This window comes from Microtus ochrogaster, linkage group LG7_11 (assembly GCF_000317375.1).
Source record: "Microtus ochrogaster isolate Prairie Vole_2 linkage group LG7_11, MicOch1.0, whole genome shotgun sequence".
NCBI classification, from domain to species: domain Eukaryota; kingdom Metazoa; phylum Chordata; class Mammalia; order Rodentia; family Cricetidae; genus Microtus; species Microtus ochrogaster.
The window spans coordinates 21,420,997-21,440,104 of NC_022032.1; the positions used below are offsets into that span (position 1 = coordinate 21,420,997).

The 19,108-nt window shown below is 45.2% G+C and overlaps 1 protein-coding gene across 5 annotated transcripts in view; it reads right to left on the reverse strand.

Moving 5' to 3' along the window:
- The window catches only part of Tenm3 (teneurin transmembrane protein 3), a 1,721,676-nt gene that overhangs the window by 13,307 nt on the left and 1,689,261 nt on the right, over window positions 1–19,108 (reverse strand). For all 5 annotated transcript variants that reach the window (XM_026786916.1, XM_013352002.2, XM_026786915.1 and 2 more), the window contains 2 exons: window positions 10,300–10,475; window positions 8,537–8,772 (listed from right to left, as the gene is read on the reverse strand). In XM_026786916.1, the coding sequence (XP_026642717.1) occupies window positions 8,537–8,772; window positions 10,300–10,475 (412 nt within the window). The remainder of the gene's footprint in view (window positions 1–8,536; window positions 8,773–10,299; window positions 10,476–19,108) is intronic.

The following is a 19,108-nucleotide window of genomic DNA, read 5'->3' on the forward strand; positions in this document are numbered from 1 at the left end:
TACAATATTCTGTCTGTGTGTATGCCTGCAGGCCAGCAGAGGGCACCAGACCCCATTACAGATGGTTGTGAGCCACCATGTGGTTGATGGGAATTGAACTCAGGACCTTTGGAAGAGCAGGCAATGCTCTTAACCTCTGAGCCATCTCTCCAGCCCCCTGCCTTGAGGCTTTTAACAGAACCCAAGGAGGTGCTGGTGTTCTGCTTCTGGACTTCTAGGATGACTGGCTTAAACAAACCTCTTTCCACCATAACCTACACAGCGTCAGACCTTCCGGTTATAGCAACCGGAAGCAAAATAAGATGCACGCAACATTTCTATATAAATACAACATAACTAACGCACACTCACACACATGATGCTCACACCTCTAACACCTGTGTTTACATGGTATCTTAGCTTTTTATTACTGTGACTTAAATACCGGGAGAATACCTCGATGAAGGTAGGACTGATTTTGGTTCACAGTTTAAGTTCGCTCGGTCAATCAAGAATTAGGGGGAACGTAGTGGAGGGAGTCAGGAAACAGAGAAAGGAAGAGGGATAGCATTAGGCTGGCTTTTTGTCCTCCCCTCTCTTTATCCAGCCAATGGGGACAGAGGGTAGGTTTTCCCTCTTTAGTGAATTATCTCTGGAAACACCCAGGGATGGACTTCAGCCTGTTAAGAGGTTCTGACTGCAGTTAGGATGACTGTCAGGATTTGTCACCAGAAGCTCACCCCCTGTCACCCTGATACCCAAACACACATGTATGCACAGGTAGGTATGTATATGATATGCATGTATGTTTGTGTAAAACCCGTGATAAAATTCGTTTTTGCATTCTATCACTGATATTAATTGCATTCTATGCAGAAATATTCCTTAGGTCTAAACCTTTCCAATTGGCCATTCAAGGGGAGAGGTGTGAAGTTCATGGAGAGGTGTGGCATTAAGTCTTAAATGAGTTTGGTGGCGGGGGGAGATACTTCAAAGAGGTGATCTGCAAATACCGAGAAAGGGTTGAGCTCAGCATGAAGACGAGAGATGGAGTGACCCAGCCTTTTCAGACAGGGCTCATATGGAGGAAGAAAACTACTACATTATATCACAGCAGAAATTTGTCTGTTTCAAAGTCTATATGATGTGTGTGTGTGTGTGTGTGTGTGTGTGCGTGTGAGAGAGAGAGAGAGAGAGAGAGAGAGAGAGAGAGAGAGAGAGAGAGAGAACACAAAGTTCTAAAGCCTGACCTCCAAGAGTTACAAGGCCTAGGAGCAGCCTGCCATTGGGCTTTGAACTGCCCTGCATCTGTTTCGTGTAAACACAGACGTTGGACTGGATCCCCAAGGCTTTGCCGTTTAGTTATTTTACTGGGTCGTGAGCCAGCCAGCTTGAGGCTTCCTGGCTCCTTCCCTTTCCTGACGAAGAGATGCGCCTGCACCAGGTGTTCCCTGCCTAGGTGAATTCTGCGGCGGTTTGCGGGATGCTTTGGAAGGAAGTTACAGCTACTATACAAACATCTTTTCTCAGGTCTGTAGAAAGATTTGATACTACATCAGCTCGATAAATGGCAGGGTCAAGGGTTTCAGCTTCTGTAGGCGTTGTTTTGAATGCAAGAAGCTTTGGTAGGTCAACCACACTTTAGTGTATGGCCCCATATGTGTGAGTTATAGGCACCACAAAATATACTCCATGGGTTATTATTATTATTATTAAAAAGACAAAGTTGGGAGAGGATGGAGGGTGGATTCAGGAGGAGAAGCTTGGGCGGGCAGCCAGGGGAGGGGGAGTTCAGGATGAATTTGATCAAAATATATTCTACACGTGTATGACATTCTCAGTCAATAAAAACATAGTATTAAATAGGAGAAAAATAGAAAAGGTTTTTTGTACAATTTAAATGATTTAGGGCTTTTGGGTTTCTCAGATTTTGTTTTAGTAGTATGCCCCACCCCCATACCCCCAAGTTCAGGTTTGCCCTCTTTCTAAAAAACCCTTAGGTTGTGCCATCCTATGAATAACCATGAAAGCCTGTGTAGTTTCCACAATACTGCCCGCATTATTGCCCCATCTGTTCGTGTTTGAGTTTGCATCCATTTCAATTTGTACATCAATTCTTTACGGCCGTCACTAACCCTGCTTTATGTCCAGTGTTCCTCTGGCTCCAGCACCCGCGTTCTGGGCCGCGTATCTGGTGTGATCAGTGAATAACAAGGACTGGTCTGGAAGCCATCTTTGCTCACCTGCAATCCGCTACTGCCTTCTGACGGGCTTTCCCGGTCTGTGTCTGACTGGCTTCTTTGGTTTGTGAGGATGGTTACACGACACCAATTCTCCCTCCCCCAGATAAAAATCAAACATGTCATCAGTGTCAACACTGTAGGTCTCTATGCCAAACATGCCACCGTCTGAGAACATCCGGAAGCACTAGGAGACCCGACGGGGGATAGATGCTTTAATTTTTCTTTTTATCTAGACAATTACTGTATGTAATATCTTTCTTGTATCCTCAAGCTGAAATAATGAGTTTCAAGGAAGGGGATATTTTTATGCACATTTCCATACAAATCAGGGTGTGTACATTTGTGTGTGTGTGTGTGTGTGTGTGTGTGTGTGTGTGTGTGTATCTGTGTGTTATATAGCTGTGTCAAACTCCGAGGTTTGAGCAATTTTTCTGCTTCGGCTTCACAGGTTGCTGGGGTTGCAGGTATGTGCCACTTTGCCTGGCAAGATGTTAAACATTCTTAGTGTTTCCAGATATTAGTAAGTGCTATTTAAAATACAAAAGTTCACAAGACACGACCAGACCTCCTTTTCTCTCTGTCCCTTTCAAGCACGCCTTCTTTGGGCATTGTAAATGAATTGCAGTGGCTGAGAGCTGTGTCCACTCTAAACAGGGCATCTTTTCTTTTAAGATTTATTTATTTTATGCCTGAGTGCTTCATTTGCATGTATGCCTTTAAGCCAGAGCAGAGCATCAGACCCCAGTAGAGATGGTTGTGAGCCACCCTGTGGCTGCTGGGAATTGAAGTCAGGACCTCTGGAAGTGCAGCCAGTGCTGTTAACCACTGAGTCATCTCTAAAGGCCCCTAAGTCTTTTTCTGATATTGTTCTTATGAAGCACATTGTTTTAGTAAGGATTTTATATTTTAAGTTATAAAAGCATCAGTTTAAGGTATTGGTGAGATGATTCAATTAGTATAGAGCTTTCTGCATAATCATGGAGCCGTGAGTTTGGATTCCTAGCACCCATATTAAAAACAACAACAACAACAACAACAACAACAACAAAATCTGGGAATGTGGTATGTTTCTGTAAATCCTGCATTGGCGGGACAGAGACAGGAGGGTCACTGGGCCTGCTGGCCAGCCAGTCTAATATACAATTAGCTGTTGGTCATTGCAACACGACCTCTCTCAACAAAGTAAGGTGGATGGATCCCAAGGAACAATGCCTAAGGTTCACTTCTGGCCTCCACACGAACGTGCACACACATGCACCTGCACACACACAAAGACAAGAACGAGGCTAACATGAATACCTAATCTCAAGATCCAACCTTTATCTTCACCATTGGTCCAATCACCATTCCACCTCTCTCAGCCTGGAAGTGAATCCCAGTACTGGGTACAGTGAAGGGGCCACTGTGACTTCCTTTACCTCCCTTAAGCAAGCATGGAAAAATCTCCATTTTCATAGCGATGTCGAACATGACTGCAGCTAGTCACAGCGTCCTTTGACAGTGAGAGGGGAATGGTTACAAATCTTCCTTCTGGAGCGCTTGAGAATTAAACTCACAGTGACCTTAAACAGTTTGCCAGCGTAATCGGGCTCTGTGCACTCTTCCGAAGTGTTACAGAGCTTGTTACCCAGCACGCTTGACAACATGAAGCCTTCTCCGTGGCCCTGTTGGAGCATCAACTGCCACAGATGGCTCCGTGTCTCCGTAGCCGCTCATCATGAGAGCGAACTAAATGTGTGATCCCATTCAGGACAGAACACTGTGTGAAAATACCACACAAATGTGATGGGCCGAGGTGAGAGATTTAAATATGCTATCGTATTTATGGATGCCTTCAAACACGCTTCGGACTCCAAAATCCCGAGTGTTTCTCTTTACAACTGACTCACTAAAATTATCTTTTTTAACATAAATTCTGGGCAGGTGTAAAAAAATGAATTTTGTTCCTGAAGCCCAGCATGGATAAAACTCAGGACTATTTATCAACTTTGTTTTTTGGACAGTCTTACTACGTACGTACGTAGCTCAGGTTAGCCTCAAACTCATGATTCTCTATCCTTAACTTCCTAAGTGTTGGGATGACTGGTCTGTGTCACTTAAGTCTAACTCCCTTTTAAAAATCTCTGTGTGTATGAATACAGGCATGTTTATGCCAAGCATGTCTGTGGAGGCTGGGGGATAACCTCGGGGATTGGTCTTCATCTTCCGCTTGGCCTGAGAAGAGAGGGTCTTTGGACTCAAGGTTAGCCAGCCCAGGTACACACATGGGGATTTTCCTGTCTTGGCTTTACGTCTCGCTGACAACACAGATACACACAAATTCCCCTGACTTCACACACACTTTGCGGATCTGACCTCAGGTCCTCACTCTTGCCTACAACCTTTACCTGCTGAGCCAACCCCGGGCCCAAGCTCCACTTCTCTTTATCTGACAAACACAAGCGCCTACTATGTATGCATCTACTTGTGAGTGTGTTGCTGTGCGTGTCTGTGCACGTATGTGTACACGTGGGTGGGGGCCCTGGGTGTTGCTTCTCAGAAGAAACTGCCCACCTCTCTCTCTCTCTCTTTTAAAAGAATCTCTCCTTGGCCTGGAGCTTGCCAATTAGGCTATGTTGGATGGCTCGAAAATCTGAGGGATGCATCTGTCTCTGCTTCCCTGGTGCTGGAATTACAAGTGTGCCACCCTGCCTGGCTTTTAGGGACTGATCTCAGGTCCTCACGCTCGCAAGGCAAGTGTTTCACTGACTGAGCCAACTCAGCCCTCATTTATAGCCAGCGGGCCACCGAATGATCTTTATTCTGCCATGCTTTCCGGCATCGCTGCCAGGTTCCATGCGTCTATTTCCCATTGTCACCATTATTCCTGTCCCCAGCACTGTCTCCTAGAAAATGCATTTGCTGGATCCCAACAGAATTTTCTCTTTTCTACTTCCTGCCTTCTCTTTAACTCTTTTTTTTTTTTTTGGTTTTTTGAGACAGGGTTTCTCTGTAGCTTTGGTGCCTGTCCCGGAACTAGCTCTTGTAGACCAGGCTGGCCTCGAACTCCCAGAGATCCGCCTGCCTCTGCCTCCCGAGTGCTGGGATTAAAGGCGTGCGCCACCACCGCCCGGCTTCTCTTTAACTTTTAAGTCTATTTTTGCCACACACTTCCTATAATAACTGGCTATCCATCTATCAGTCGTCCATCTGTAAGATCTATTAAGTGCAGTGTTAGGCTGGTTTGTAGCAAGGGGACATGAGAGAGGCCAGACGCCATTCACACGGCCGCTTTCCTTGGATGATCTACATGCAACACCACACAGCCGATCCATATTGTGAGCCCGTCTTCCTGCATTCCTTCATTCACTGAATAAATATTTGAGCATCCACCATGTGTCTGGCACACAGATAAAATTTAAGTCAAAAACTTGAGAATGAAAAGAACCTTTTGTTAGGAAATAGCGAAAAGGACAGAGGAGACCCAGGGTCTCGGGAGGATGCTAACGGCCCTCCAGACTGATTGAGGTCACATGTGGCTATGAGCTTCCTACCCCCACTTCTTTTTCCCATCCTGGTGGGTCCCAGGTTTTGTCACTGTGGATGAGCTATCGGTCGCAGAAGCCTGCTCCGGTCCCAGTTAGCTCCCTCTTTCTCCTTTGTACTTGTGGACAGGATGTGAGCTCTCAGCTAATGCTCTGGCACTATGTTTGCCTTCCACCATGTTCCCCGCCATGATGGGCATGGGCTCGAACCCTCTGGAACCCTGAACTCCAAATTAAATGCTTTCTTTTGTAAGTTATCTTGGTCGTGGTAACCAGAAACTAAGACAGCTAGTGACACTGAACATTCTTTAATTTTTTTATTGGTGTGGGCATGTTAGGTTTGCAGAACTGTCTGCCTGTTTCCCTAGCCCACTTACTGCGGCACTGTGCACAACAGATAAGAAACGACCTTCATGTGTAACACTAAAGAGATGGACGAAAACAATGTACAACACACACAAGGAGATTCTGGTTTCCAGCCATGAAGAAGGAAATTACGTTGTCTACGGGACAAAGGATTCATGCAGAGATAATTATATTATGTGAGTCTAGTCAGTTTCAAAAAGAAATATGTCGTATATTTTCTTTTACTTAGGATCCCTGGATTTTATCTAGATTCATGTATGTATCGATTCCACCAGACTAGAAGTGTAGCTGTCTAGAGGGACCAAGGGGATTAACAGGGTAGGAGGGAGCGAGGAATGGAAAGAGGGTGGGGGACAGGGATATTATATATCAAAGCCCATTATATACTTGCACTAAAACAACCTATATTGTCCAGTGTAATAAACAACTTAAAAACAGGAGAGCCTTAGGCTAGAACATGTGCTGGTTTTTTTTTTTTTTTGGATTCTTGGTGTTATATTTTCTTTGGTGTTCAGGGCTGGGAAAGCCCAAATTGAAGGGAAGTTTGTGTGTCTTTTGATGGAGGCCTCTGTGAGAGGCTTCATGTGATTGTGACTCTTGTGTATGTGTGTGTACCTATGATGTGTGTGTCCCTGTGACTCACGTATGTGTGTAACTATGAGTAGTGTGTGTGTGTGTGTGTGTGTGTGTGTGTACCTGTGACTAGGGTGTATGTGTGTACCTATGACTTGTGTGTGCCTGTGACTCACCTGTATTTGTACCTATGTCTTATGTATTGTGTGTGTGTGTGTACCTATGACATGTGTGTGTCCCTGCCTGTGACTCACGTGTACATATCATATGTACTCCAGGAACCAATGAGTAAGAAAGGCAAAGCCTGCCAGCTCATTTGCAGTGGCTGAGTGAAGAAAGGCCTGGGCAGAGACAGGAAGTGGCAGCCACTCTTTCCTAGCTTTAGCGGAGGGGCAGGCTGAAACTTGAGTGCACTTGGAGACAGAGCACGGTCCCAGGAGAATCGGCTAAAGGAAATGTGGAGTGTTTTCTTGTCTGTCGCTTTAGCGTGACACCACCCCTCTCGTCCTCTCTAGTGACCAACCACTGCGTCTTTCTCTCATTGTCCTTGTTCCCCGGCAGCTTCACTTCAGGCCAGCCTGCCAAAACCAATCTGGGGCTGACTGGAGCCAGGCCTAGGGATAAGGTAGCTGTATTTAGTCCTGGCTAGAGAGACCACGAATTATAACCCCAAACACCAGCCTTGTGATGGACTGCAATCAGAATATAACCCACTAGCTGGATATCGTCTGGGTTTGATCCATTGATTCTTTTTAAAATTTCATTTCTATTTCTTGGAAATAGCCAGACGCAATATTTAGTTGCTGTTTCTCACCCTGAAGAATTGCCAAGGCAAATGATGCTGGCCCCTTAGGATAATAATTTAGCCATTTGGAGTGTAGAAGAAAAAGGAGGGGGGATTACCAGCAAGCTTCATGTTTTGTTCTCGCTTCTCGATTTGAAGTTATTTATTTATTTTTTAATGGCAAGGGAAGTAATGTTGGGGAGAATTGTCTACATCTACCTGATGAACTAAAACTCTGTTTGCTAATACAAAGAACGAATCAGCTTCAGTTTGTTGCGGCTGAAGGTGCTTTCTTGCAAGCTGTGCTTTAGAGTTTAATCTACATTGTCTTTACCCAATAGCTACCATAAATCAAGCTTGCCTTCCAGATGCATTTGGTCTGTAATGTAAGAGTGATAAAAACAAAACAAAACAAAAACAAAACACCAACGAGTAAATGCAGAGCCCATTTTGCAAAGCTCAATTACACCAGCATCACGAGAAACACCACATTTTCATAAAATATAAACCCAAACAATAAAAGGTGGGGCTTCTGTCAAGCGCCAAGAGACAGCAGAGAGAGAGGTTCTGAGGTTGGAAATCTTACTACACATCCAAACTGCGGTTCAAACTTAGGAGGACTGCAAAGAAAGACGTCACCTTTCAATGGCTGGCCTGTGTCCTTCAACATTCATATTGGTGACTTTGAAAGCTGTGAATATTTAAACCAGCTCTAACTTATCCCCACGGATGCAGGAAGAAGCCGTCACTGCACACAGAGTGGGAGAGGAAGGCTATGGTCCTAATGAGTCTCAGAGCGCCCTTAGCAAGACGAGGCTCAGCTGATATCCAGAGACTGAGCACCTGGAAGTGTGTTACATGCAAGCTCTAAATTTCCCAGCGAAGAATTTCCTTTTAATGGTTTGAAGGTTTTGACGACTGGCATGAGTCATGGCCTACACTCCGTGTAGACAGATGAGGGTGGCAGGTGGCGAGCCCTGCCTGTGTAGGTAGGACGTCTACACAGTGCAGCGCTGGACGCAGCACTGAGCTGCGCATGCGCCTCTCGCTCGCCAAGCGTTACTTACCCTGAGTTTCCGGCCGAACACATTGACTTTGCCCTGGGCTTGTTCTTTTCGGAATCTCCACTCTACCAGATTCTGCCCGTTCTCCCCGGGGAGGGTCATGTTTCTTTTGGCCACCGTAGGATTCGCGGTGCCAGCCAGAACGTGGGGCTCTGTCTGGTAGTGTGAATCTAGACCGCTGGCGTAGATGATTCTAAGGGAGCCATCGTAACCAATCTGGTAACTGTTTCTTAATTGGTCTAAATAACAAAAGAGAGAGAGAGAAACAGAAAACGTGAACCATCTGACAGGAGTGCATTCAGAACGGAGAAATATTTCTAAAACACCGAGACTCACTTTTAAAAACGAAAAGGGTACTTAATGATGTTGCTATGGTCTGGAGAGCTAGTGTCCCCTCAGAAATGACTTAGGTGTTGGGAACTCAGTCTTCAGTTTGTGAGGTTAGTTTTGGAATCTCTGACAATTTTGGGTAATACCTATCTGAAGGAAGTACATCACTGGACTGGATACCTGATACCAATCAACCTACCTCCCTTCTTCTCCCCCTCCATCTTTCCATGTCTCTCTCTCTCCTTCCCCCACCTCCTTCCTGTACACCATGAGGTGAAGAAACTCTTTGACTCTGTGTTTTCATCATCAGGATGTGTTGGCCAATTGCATGGGCAAGAGGCCATGGTCTGAAACCTCTGGACGGGTACGCTAAATAAATCCTTCCTTCCATTGCTTCTGTCATGGTGGTAAAAAAAGTAAGGACTACAGATGTTCTTCCAGAGGGTAACAGGGAAGCTGCTGGCATTTCATGCTATCAGGGTTTTGGTTGAAATATCAAAGGCGAGATTCAGGAGAACTGAAAAGAACCAAAACTTTAGTAGAGGGAATGAAGGTTCACCTTATTTTTGGATGTGCATTGGACTAAGCATGTAGTCTTTAAATAGGCTGGGTGTCCATCTCCAGTGTCTTAGAGGAGTGCCCTTCCCTATCTGTATCTTGTTATCTTTTGTCAAGGATACTTTGGAAAGATCAGTATCCATAGTTTGCATACTCAAAATATAAAGGGATATTCTCCCCCAAACCAACTTTTAAGAAAAATCCCTCTTATATTATAGACTAGTGCCTCTGTGTCAGTGTAAGACTTTGGAATAGTATAGGATCATTCGTAGAAGAAATACAAGCAAGAAATATTACAGTTAGATGACTGTAATGGATAAGTTTTTAAAAAGAAAAAAAAATGAAACAAACAAAAACAAGTCAATTCAAAGCAAGCCCAAGCAGACTAAGAGAGGTTTAATACAGGTTTTAGTAAGTATTCTGAGCTGAGAAAAAGTTCAGATATATATAAATGGGTTCTTGGGATGTGGGGTAAAATCCCCATGGTGTATGGCTTCAGATACCACACTCTAGTTGATCACAACACCTCACCTCGAGTTACTGCAGTGAGGTGCCAGAGGAGAAGGCACGCTCTCAAAAACCGTTGACTGACACAAAGCCGGTAGGGGGACATGCATCTAAAGCTGGAATTAAGTTGTTATATTAAGTAACAATGGAAAAAGGCATTTTACAAGGCTAGCATTGTTCTATACACTTTATGGCACGTGCATGCGCACATATAATACTGCCTGCAGGGCCTTGCTTCACCAGTGTCTCTAAACATTCCTGCCTTCCCTTCCCCTCATCTGGTTTATCTTAGAACACGGAGGACCTCATTCTACTTGGGTCCTACTGATACCTTGCCTGTTAATCGTTTCAAACCCTGCCTTCGCCTTTACCTTGAACCATGGTGTAGAAAGAATCGATGGAGGACAAATTGGAAGTGATGCTGACGTCCTCGTCTCGGCTGGATGACTCGAGGTCCACCGTGATAGCCTTGTCCATATCCCCATGTAAGTTTGTAACCACTCCGGTTGGAAACGTGACATTCGTTAGCCGGCCTTCGCTGTCATAGCTGAATGAGAGAGGCATCGTGTGGTGTTAACAAGGGAATGGCGGGCACTTTTTACCTGTACATTTAATGCCCGCCAGTATTAGCAGCACCAATTTGGAGGGGTATTTGTCTTTGTGCTTGAGTTACGCCGAGTGAGGACTTCAAACACGCTTTGAAGTAATCAGAGGCCTGTTTAACACGGAAAAATCTCACTGGTTGAGAGCAAGGGTAAATAGACCAGTTCTCCATCTCAGCATTTCAGTCTTTGAAGTGTGACCAAAACCCACCTGCACATCTAATTTGCTGTTTCAAAGGGAACATGGTTGCTGATATTAAATTCCTTAGTATTCCTTCACATTTTCTGCCAAGTAGACGTAATTCCGTGCTCCGTGCTTTTAAGGTTATTTTAACTAAGCCCTCCATGAGCGTGCAACATGCACACACATATATGTACCCCTGTCAAACACATCTAAAGGATTATTTTAGAATCTTGAGGCATTTTCAACACATTAACTAGAAGAAAAACAGCCTTTCAAAGACTCTTTCTGGAGAGTGTCGGGGCTGTTACCCAAACCAAGTGAAAGCTATCCCAAAGCTCTGTGTCTTTCTATCCCTAGCCCTAAGGATGCTAGACACTTCTCAGTGATTGACATGGTCTAGGACTTTAGTGACCGCAATATCCTTCCTTAAAAGTGACTGTGGTTTTTTTTTTTTTTTTTGTTTGTTTTGTTTTTACAAGACAGGGTTTCTGTGTAACAGCTCTGACAGCTCTGACTGTCCTGGAACTCACTATGTAGATCAGGCTGGACCCGAACTCACGGAACTGTGTGTTTTTGTTTGCTTTTTTTTTTTTTAAAGAAAAATATTTATTTTTATCATGTGTACACGTCAGGGTATGTACACATGCATGCAATGCCCACGGGACACAGGTGAAGGTGGAGGATGCCCCGGAAGGAGTTCCAGGTGCCTGGGAGCCTCCTGACGTGGGTGCTGGCAACTGAAGCTGGGTTCTTTAGAGGAAGGGCAAGTGCTCTAACTTCTGAGCCACCTCTTCAGCCCCCATCCTCGCTGGTCTATACTGCTATTCTAGGACTGTCTGCTATCGCAAGTGGCTTATTATACTTAGCAAAATGAGATACAGTATTTCCGGACATCTAACAGTTCTTTGATATTATTTGATATTATTACATGCTTATTTTTTTAGCATACAAATATGGGAAACTGGGCTGGAGAGATGGCTTAGCCGTTAAGAGCACTGGCTGCTCTTCTAGAGGTCCTGAGTTCAATTCCCAGCAACCACATGGTGGTTCACAACTCTCTATAGTGAGATCTGGTACCCTCTTCTGGTATGCAGGCAGAACACTGTATATATAATAAATAAATCTTTAAAGAAACAAATATAGGAAACTTATTTAAACGTTAGGGTCCATTTTAAAACCATGCCATGATGATAAAAACATACCACAGGAACAACCCTTGACTAAGAATTCAATTATTCTGAATTTTCCACTTGTGACATCAGCAGAGAAAAATCAAAAAGATGAGCATATTATCTGAACAGGGAAAACCAAATTCAGAATTATGAATGAAAATTTGGAAGTGTCCTTGTATAGCAAGCTCAGAAGCAGTGATGGCGGAGAACGGATATTTTTAGCTGAGGGTGAAAACTGCCAGGGATGGGCAAACACACAACCACTACGAGAATCGCAGAGCAGTGTGGGACGCAGGGCAGAAAAGCACACAAATGTTTGCAGTTAGAAGGTCCCAGGCAGTGAAGACGGCGAAGACAGAGGTCTGCCCGTGCTGACCCATTAACTCGAGAGGGCCCAGGGTCAGTGAGATCTCGGGTTTGACTGACGTGGTCTGACAGCCTGCCCTGCGGCTGCTGCGGTGGGAATGGGCACTCAGGAGGAAGTGAGGAGAGAAAGGGGACGAGAGAGATGAATGCGCCATTAAGTGTCATCATTGCCTGGACTCGGAAAAGGCAGCGCCAAAGAAACAGAGCAGACATCCTTTCCCAGGGACCCGAGCAGATTAAGCCACAAATGAAAGAAATCCAAAATAGTTTACGGCTGTCACGGCTTTCCTGAAGACATTATTGACCTCGAAACAAGCAGGCCTTGGCTCGTTCACACGGCAAAGGGGAGACGGAGAATTATGGACGAAAAATCAGTCTCAAGTCGAGGCTTCTATTCGGTATAACTCTCGCGTCACACTGTGCTGCTCACAGCTCCTTTGGAAATTAACAGCCTTTTGAATGCGCTTCCATAGGGATCATTCTGGACCGCAGTGGCCCTCCCCCATCTAGTGAGTGGCAAGATGAAGATGGTGTGGTTAAGTCACTTGCTCAGGCTCTCATGGCGGAGCTGTCAATGGAGCTGCTAGGCACCTGACCCCGGGGCCCATTGTCCTTTCTGTAAATCACAGGGTCCAATTCAAAGCGGAGACTTGTGCTTTACCGGCACGATCCCACTCTCCAGCAGCGTGCCGATTCATTCCTGCCGCCGCCGACCTGTCCTTTTGCGGGTGTATATTTCCCAGCCCCATTCAATCTCAAGCAGAAACTTCACCTTTCTCCTGTAGAAAAAGCATCTCGCCAACCTTTGACTTGATGCTTTCATTGGCTGACCGCTCATTCTCTCTCCTTCTGGGCAGGCATTTTTCCTATCCCAGGAGGTTGAGCACACGGGGATCCAGGCCAGGATGCTGAGCATTCAAACGGCAACCTGTTAGCTTTCGGTTCTTTGGGAAATAAAAATACAAGTAACCTTTGGAGACGGTACAGTCAGAACGACATGAGGAGAGGCTGGCTCCTCAAGGGCTCAGCTTAACAGTCTGGCCCCGGAAGTTCCGACCCTGTGCCAGCCAACAAGAGGCTAAATCTAAGTTAAGGCATTAACGGGACTAGCGTTTGTAAAGAAGGAAGGCCGGGAATGAGTGGGCGTCCTCAGGGTAGCTTCAGGATGTCTAGTTATCCATCAGTTTCTGCACACAAGGGTACTGAAAACCCAAAGAGAATACAAAGTAGTCATTTAGGTGAAAGTTTGCCTCCTCACAGTGAGTGTCCCTCGGGTCCCTAGAGGGACCAGGATGTAGGCAGAGATGTCTCCAGCTGGAGAAGCCAGTGGGGACCTCCTTGAGGAGATCTCTGCTCTCAGGCCTGGATAACAGAGATTTTCACAGGACTGGGACGGGGAGGGGATGCGGAAGCTGGAGGTAATGGAGGTCTTGAATGAAGAGCATTGAAGCTGTTAGGACTGGGAGACAGGGAAGTTAGCCACTGAGCCTTTAGTGGCTGGGTCTTGGCAGCAGAACTCTGTTCTGTAGGAGAGTCAGACCTTGAGACTGAGCAGGCTTCATGTCACGGGGATGGGGCACTGGGGAATGTTGATGGAAGTCTCTGTGAGGCTGTGTGATTCCCCTCTGAGGAAGGCTTTAGGAAAGCAGCATTTAGTTAGGCTGGCGATGACAAGTACTGATGGAGCTTACCAAGAGGTGGCAGGCCAGGCTATGAGAGCTCCCTAGACTTACCCAAAACATAGGGAAAACATCGGGACCAACACAGGGCCTTTAAGTGAAGGGCTAGCTACCATCTTTTACCCCTACCGCTTCATAAAGGAAGGGTATTTAATTGCACTGAAGGCAGAAAGAGCCTCATTTCAGGCTGAGAGAGAATTGGTCAAAAGAAATACACTCCGGGGTTGAAAACATATAGTACCGTCCCTTGTTATCACAAGGGACACGGGGGAAGGGGGCTACTCCTGTGTGTAATTTTATGTTTCTGCTGGATGACAAAGGGCAAGCTGGTGATTAGACAAGACATGTACAAACAGATGGTGATGAATGAGGGGACCAGAAAAGCAAGGCTTCTGTTCAGATTCTACTAGGTCTCCCTAGGGAGGGTCTGGAACGAGGGTCTGGTGGCCTACTTTAAGAGCAGAAAGGACAGAGAGGGCCCCTTCAGCATGACAAGAAGAGGAATCACAGTTCCTGTGACCCATCTTGGGGAAGAGGACTTCCAGGTTCTATGGCATGCTTCTGGAGTGAAGCAAGGAAGAAGAAAGGAAGGTGGGGAGAGATCAGGACGTTTCTAGTCTCCTACCATTTAAAGCACTTAGCACAATAAAGCCAGGCCTTTGGGTGCTGTGTCAAGAACCCCCCCAAAAGCAACATGAAAAGAATTCTCATCATCCTTGCTTGGTTTTTCATTTCAGTGTAGATCAATGAAGACCTTTTCATAGACTAGGACCCTTGTCAACAGAAAAGAAAATGAGTCGAGGGAGAGACTTTAAAGTGACCAGAGGATTCTGGGTAAGGCATTGAAACAAAAGAATCCGTTATCAAAAGAAGAAAAATTTCAGGCAATGTACCAGCAATAACCAACGGGAAGGCTCTGACCCTGGGAGAGCAGCGACCTTCCCATCTAATCCATATACCGCCGGACATTGCTTCTGCTTATGTGCCGCTCGTGAGTGGCTTGGCCTCAGTGCACCAGACCACCCCAGTTCGTGTATTAAAGACGTAGTTTTTCTTTTATGAGCCTTTGGAATTTACAATGCAATAGGCTCTAGGGAATGTGAGCAGAGCACCAACTTCATGTTTGCTGCTCCACTCATTGGGTAACCTCGCAGCTCCCCATCCACCGCATAGCATGGTCTTAGCTGCTCCCAGCTGACCCCTCTTCACAGAGGACTCGGCTTGGAAAAGACACTCTCCCTCAGGCTCACCCTGACCTTTGGCTCTTGCAGCGATGGGGTACCCTTTTTTATGGCGATCTATTTATTTGACTTTAATTTTGATTGCATTTTTTTTTTTTGCCTAGACTAGCTACTTTAGCTTTTGGAGAGCGTTTTCAAAACTCCTTTTATGTTTCTGAGGCAGCAAGATTATTAGTAAATGCCTCAGAGTCACAACCTCGATCCTCTCTCCCCTTTCCATCCACAGACATGAAGTGTGCTACTCTTCATTTTCCTTTCATATTGTCTTTCACATACTTATGCTCCCATTCCCACGGCTGCCCTTGGACAACTGGTCTACCTGCCTCTCCCCACACTTTCTGGTAACTCTCTGGAACATTATGATTACAATACTCCTGTGCTTAAGTATCTTCAGTAGGTTTTCCATTGAGAGAAACACCGACTAAGCTGCATGCTCAACAGCTCTGTGTCAACAGACTATTGCTACTGTAAATTTATTCAAGTGCAAACCATTTGCAGTTCTCTAAAGCAGTGGAACTTGACTTCAGCTTGACTTCAGTACTGCTGTTCGGATGGGTCCTTGAGTGGAATGTTTAAGCACAGTCATAGATGGGCTTCCTCATCTTCCCAGAGTTTCTACTATTATCCGACTCCGTTTCTCGGTAGGTGTATGGATTTGCTCTTAGACTTGAATCACAGTGAACGTTCCCTGAAAGAGTCATGGGCCCCGTGTTTCAGTGTGCCTCTTATACATCTGATAGCTTAAACTTCTGTTCACTTGAACCAATAAAAACAAAACCAAGAGAATCTACTCATTGTTGTCACCTACTGTGACAATTTTCTCTATCGTGATAATTTAAAACAACCTAGCCATCACTGTGGTAAGGGACGCAGTTACCAACCCATCAGAGCTGAACAAGAATGCAGGAGTCATTTCCTTGATCCTCATTCTTGATGCAGGACAAGTAAACCAATAGAAAAAAAAAACCAGAACAGGACTCATTTATACTTGAATGGTGGGTTGATTTGCCATTCTGATGTTAATAATAATGTGATTTGTAATATTAACCCCGAGATTTTACATATAAATATTTCTTAACAATTATATCAGAGACAAATCATTTCTTTTGAGTTCAATAGCAATGTTCCCAATAGGAAATCCTCCAAAATTGGGAAGACATTAGGAAAAGCAGCTAATATCATGATAATTAGAGTAATCAAGTGACATCAAGGTGACAGGGCCTTTTCATAGGTACTGACATCAAGGTGACAGGGGAAGAGGAAATCAAGAAAGAATAAAGAAGTCACTGTTTTGTTTTTAACACAGATTTTCTTTCAAGTGCCGAGAGGATCTTGAGACAGGGATGTGAACAGACAGGAGAGGGTGGGTTATACCTGCTTACATTTCTTTGCTTGGGTGAGTTTCCTTAGGAGGTCTCGCTCTTAAGGGACAGGCTCTAACCTGTGCTCCTTCCATGAGACTGGCAAGGGCAGCAGCCTGCCACTCTCTCTTTGTCCTAGGAAATGGATGTGAGATTTTATTGTGAGAATAAAAGGGAAAGGCTGCGAGCAGGAGAAAACTTTTTGAGGGTAGGCATTTATTCTATTTACAAAGAAGCCTCCTTTATCACTGAGTGGCTGTGATTACCACCAGCATAATATTACATAAGATTCTCATTTCAACAGAGATGCGATGTGTATCGTTGTTTTTGTACGGGAAATCTGGTAACTCTTAGTCAATGTTTCTTATGGGATAAGTGTTAACAGAGGCCAAGAGAAATTGGAAGAACGGTAGAGTCGCAGATTTGTTACAGTAAGGAGGAATTTTTCGTTGCCAAGAGACCTTTCATTTCATAAATAAAGGTAGTTCTGTGGCTTGCCAAGCATCGTCGTTGGGAGTGACAAAATTGGTCCTGGAGTCAAGGTTTTTACTCTAGTCGAGCATCTTTCCCATTCAACCAAAGCTTCGTAACATGGAAAAAAAAAACAAGGAAAAAGAGAGGAGGAGAAGAGGGGGGCAAGCAGAGAATAGAAAAAAAATGGCATAGGAAACCAAGGACACACACCAATGACTTGGAAAACCCAGGTGAGTACCAACGAATGCAAAGATACACAGTAGCAGGAGACTACTGTTTACTACTGTTGTCTACTGTTTTCTAGAGCATTGCTTAGTAAGTGGGTAGGCTTAGAATGCAAAGAATAAGGGAACACTGAGACCAATATGATGTCTGTTCATCATCTATGAGAGGGTACATGGATGCTGTTCAGTTTCCAGAGGGAAGAGGAGTACAAAAGAGTAAACAAAGGGGATCAGGGCTGGGGAGATGATTCAATGTGTAGAGTGCTTGCCAGGCAAGCATGAAGACTCCAGTTCAATCCCCAGCACAGCAAAGCTAGGTGTTGCTATGACTGGAGCCCCTGAGCTGGTTGTAAGCCCAGCACGGGGGAAGTAGAGATAGGCCTGGGGCTTGCTGGCCTAGTCTACTTGGGTGATCTTTAGGGCAATGGGAAACCCTGTCTCAAAAGATAGGGTGGATGGTGCCTCCTGAGGAATGACTCTGAAAGTTCTCCTTTGACCTCTGAGCCTGTATGCACATACATGAACGTGCGTGCACATACATATGCACACGTATAAGAGATAAACACAGCAAGTGATATCACGTAGGAGAAGCAATTTGAACATAACGAAGAATCGGGTCTCAAGAAAGCGGATCCTTGAGTGTTTTTACCGGGCACTACTTTTACTTCCACAGGAAAGTGCAGACTGTCAAGTCATGATTCCGAACAGCCTCCCCTGCCACTGGTACCCAGAGCTTCTACACTCCTTTCGCTGTGACTTCATTCGCTCCTAATTTAGTTCTCTCAGTAGCTCCAATATCACACATGCATCTCAAGAACTGGTTTTTCCTTAAGATCTAATCATATATTTCTTTCTCTTTCTTTTATTATTATTTTTAAGACCATGTCTAACTAAGTTCCCCGGGGCCGGTCTTGAACTCATGGTCTTCCTGTCTCAGTCTTTCAAGAATTAGGATGAAGGTGTTCAATAACACACATGTTCTTACACAGCTATCTGTTTTGACCACATGTAACACAGTACCACGGGAACTTACATTCATAACTTCCAAATCTGAACTCCCTGTACATTTCTGCTGTTCTCTTATCTATTTTGTCAACTATGATCGGAAGACAGGGAGGAGCTCCCAGAGACGGCCCATTTATTCATCTGATGATTAATTCAAGTTGTGATTAGTGCCAAGTCTGCATTCAGCTCTCCACGTCTTATTCATTTCTTTCTTTTTCTCCTTGTACTTTCTACTTTTCCCCCTTAAGTCCACGCTCACGTGGTCACCCAACTGACCATGTGGCTTCCCAGTTAAATTCCCCTAATTGCACCTTTTCTATCCAGTGTGGAAGATTCCCCAGCTGGTCCAAATCCTAACACGTCATTTAAGCCCTACTTGGGCAGAACCGCACTCTCCCGAAATCTTTCCATGGTCTCATCTCCCAGTACCCCCGGGCACCAGGCTTCAGTCATTCTCAGGGGCATGTTTGTTCAAATCCTGCCATGCTCAGCCTGCCCAGCCGAAGCTTAGCTCCCGTCTGCCAGCTCCACCTCTTCCTCGCTTAACTGAGATGTCTATCTTGCCTACTCTTGTCCCCTGTCTGACTCGGATGAGCATCCTGGTTGCCTGGCCTGGGCTGCCTGCTGAGCAACACTGTCTTAACACTTACCACACTTCCGAGTATTTCCTCATTTGTCCGGGGCCCAGCGGATGCTGGACTTACCATTTTCCAGCACTTACGTCCGCACCTGCCATCATCCCTATGTGTGGATGATGCCCGGAAAGCAGCGGATAAGTGGGGCATGTTCCCTGACCAAAGGGCATGGGCCAAATCCTCACCTGAGTGGATCCTCAGGTGTTGGAAGTATTTAATAGTTTGCTAGCCAGTTTG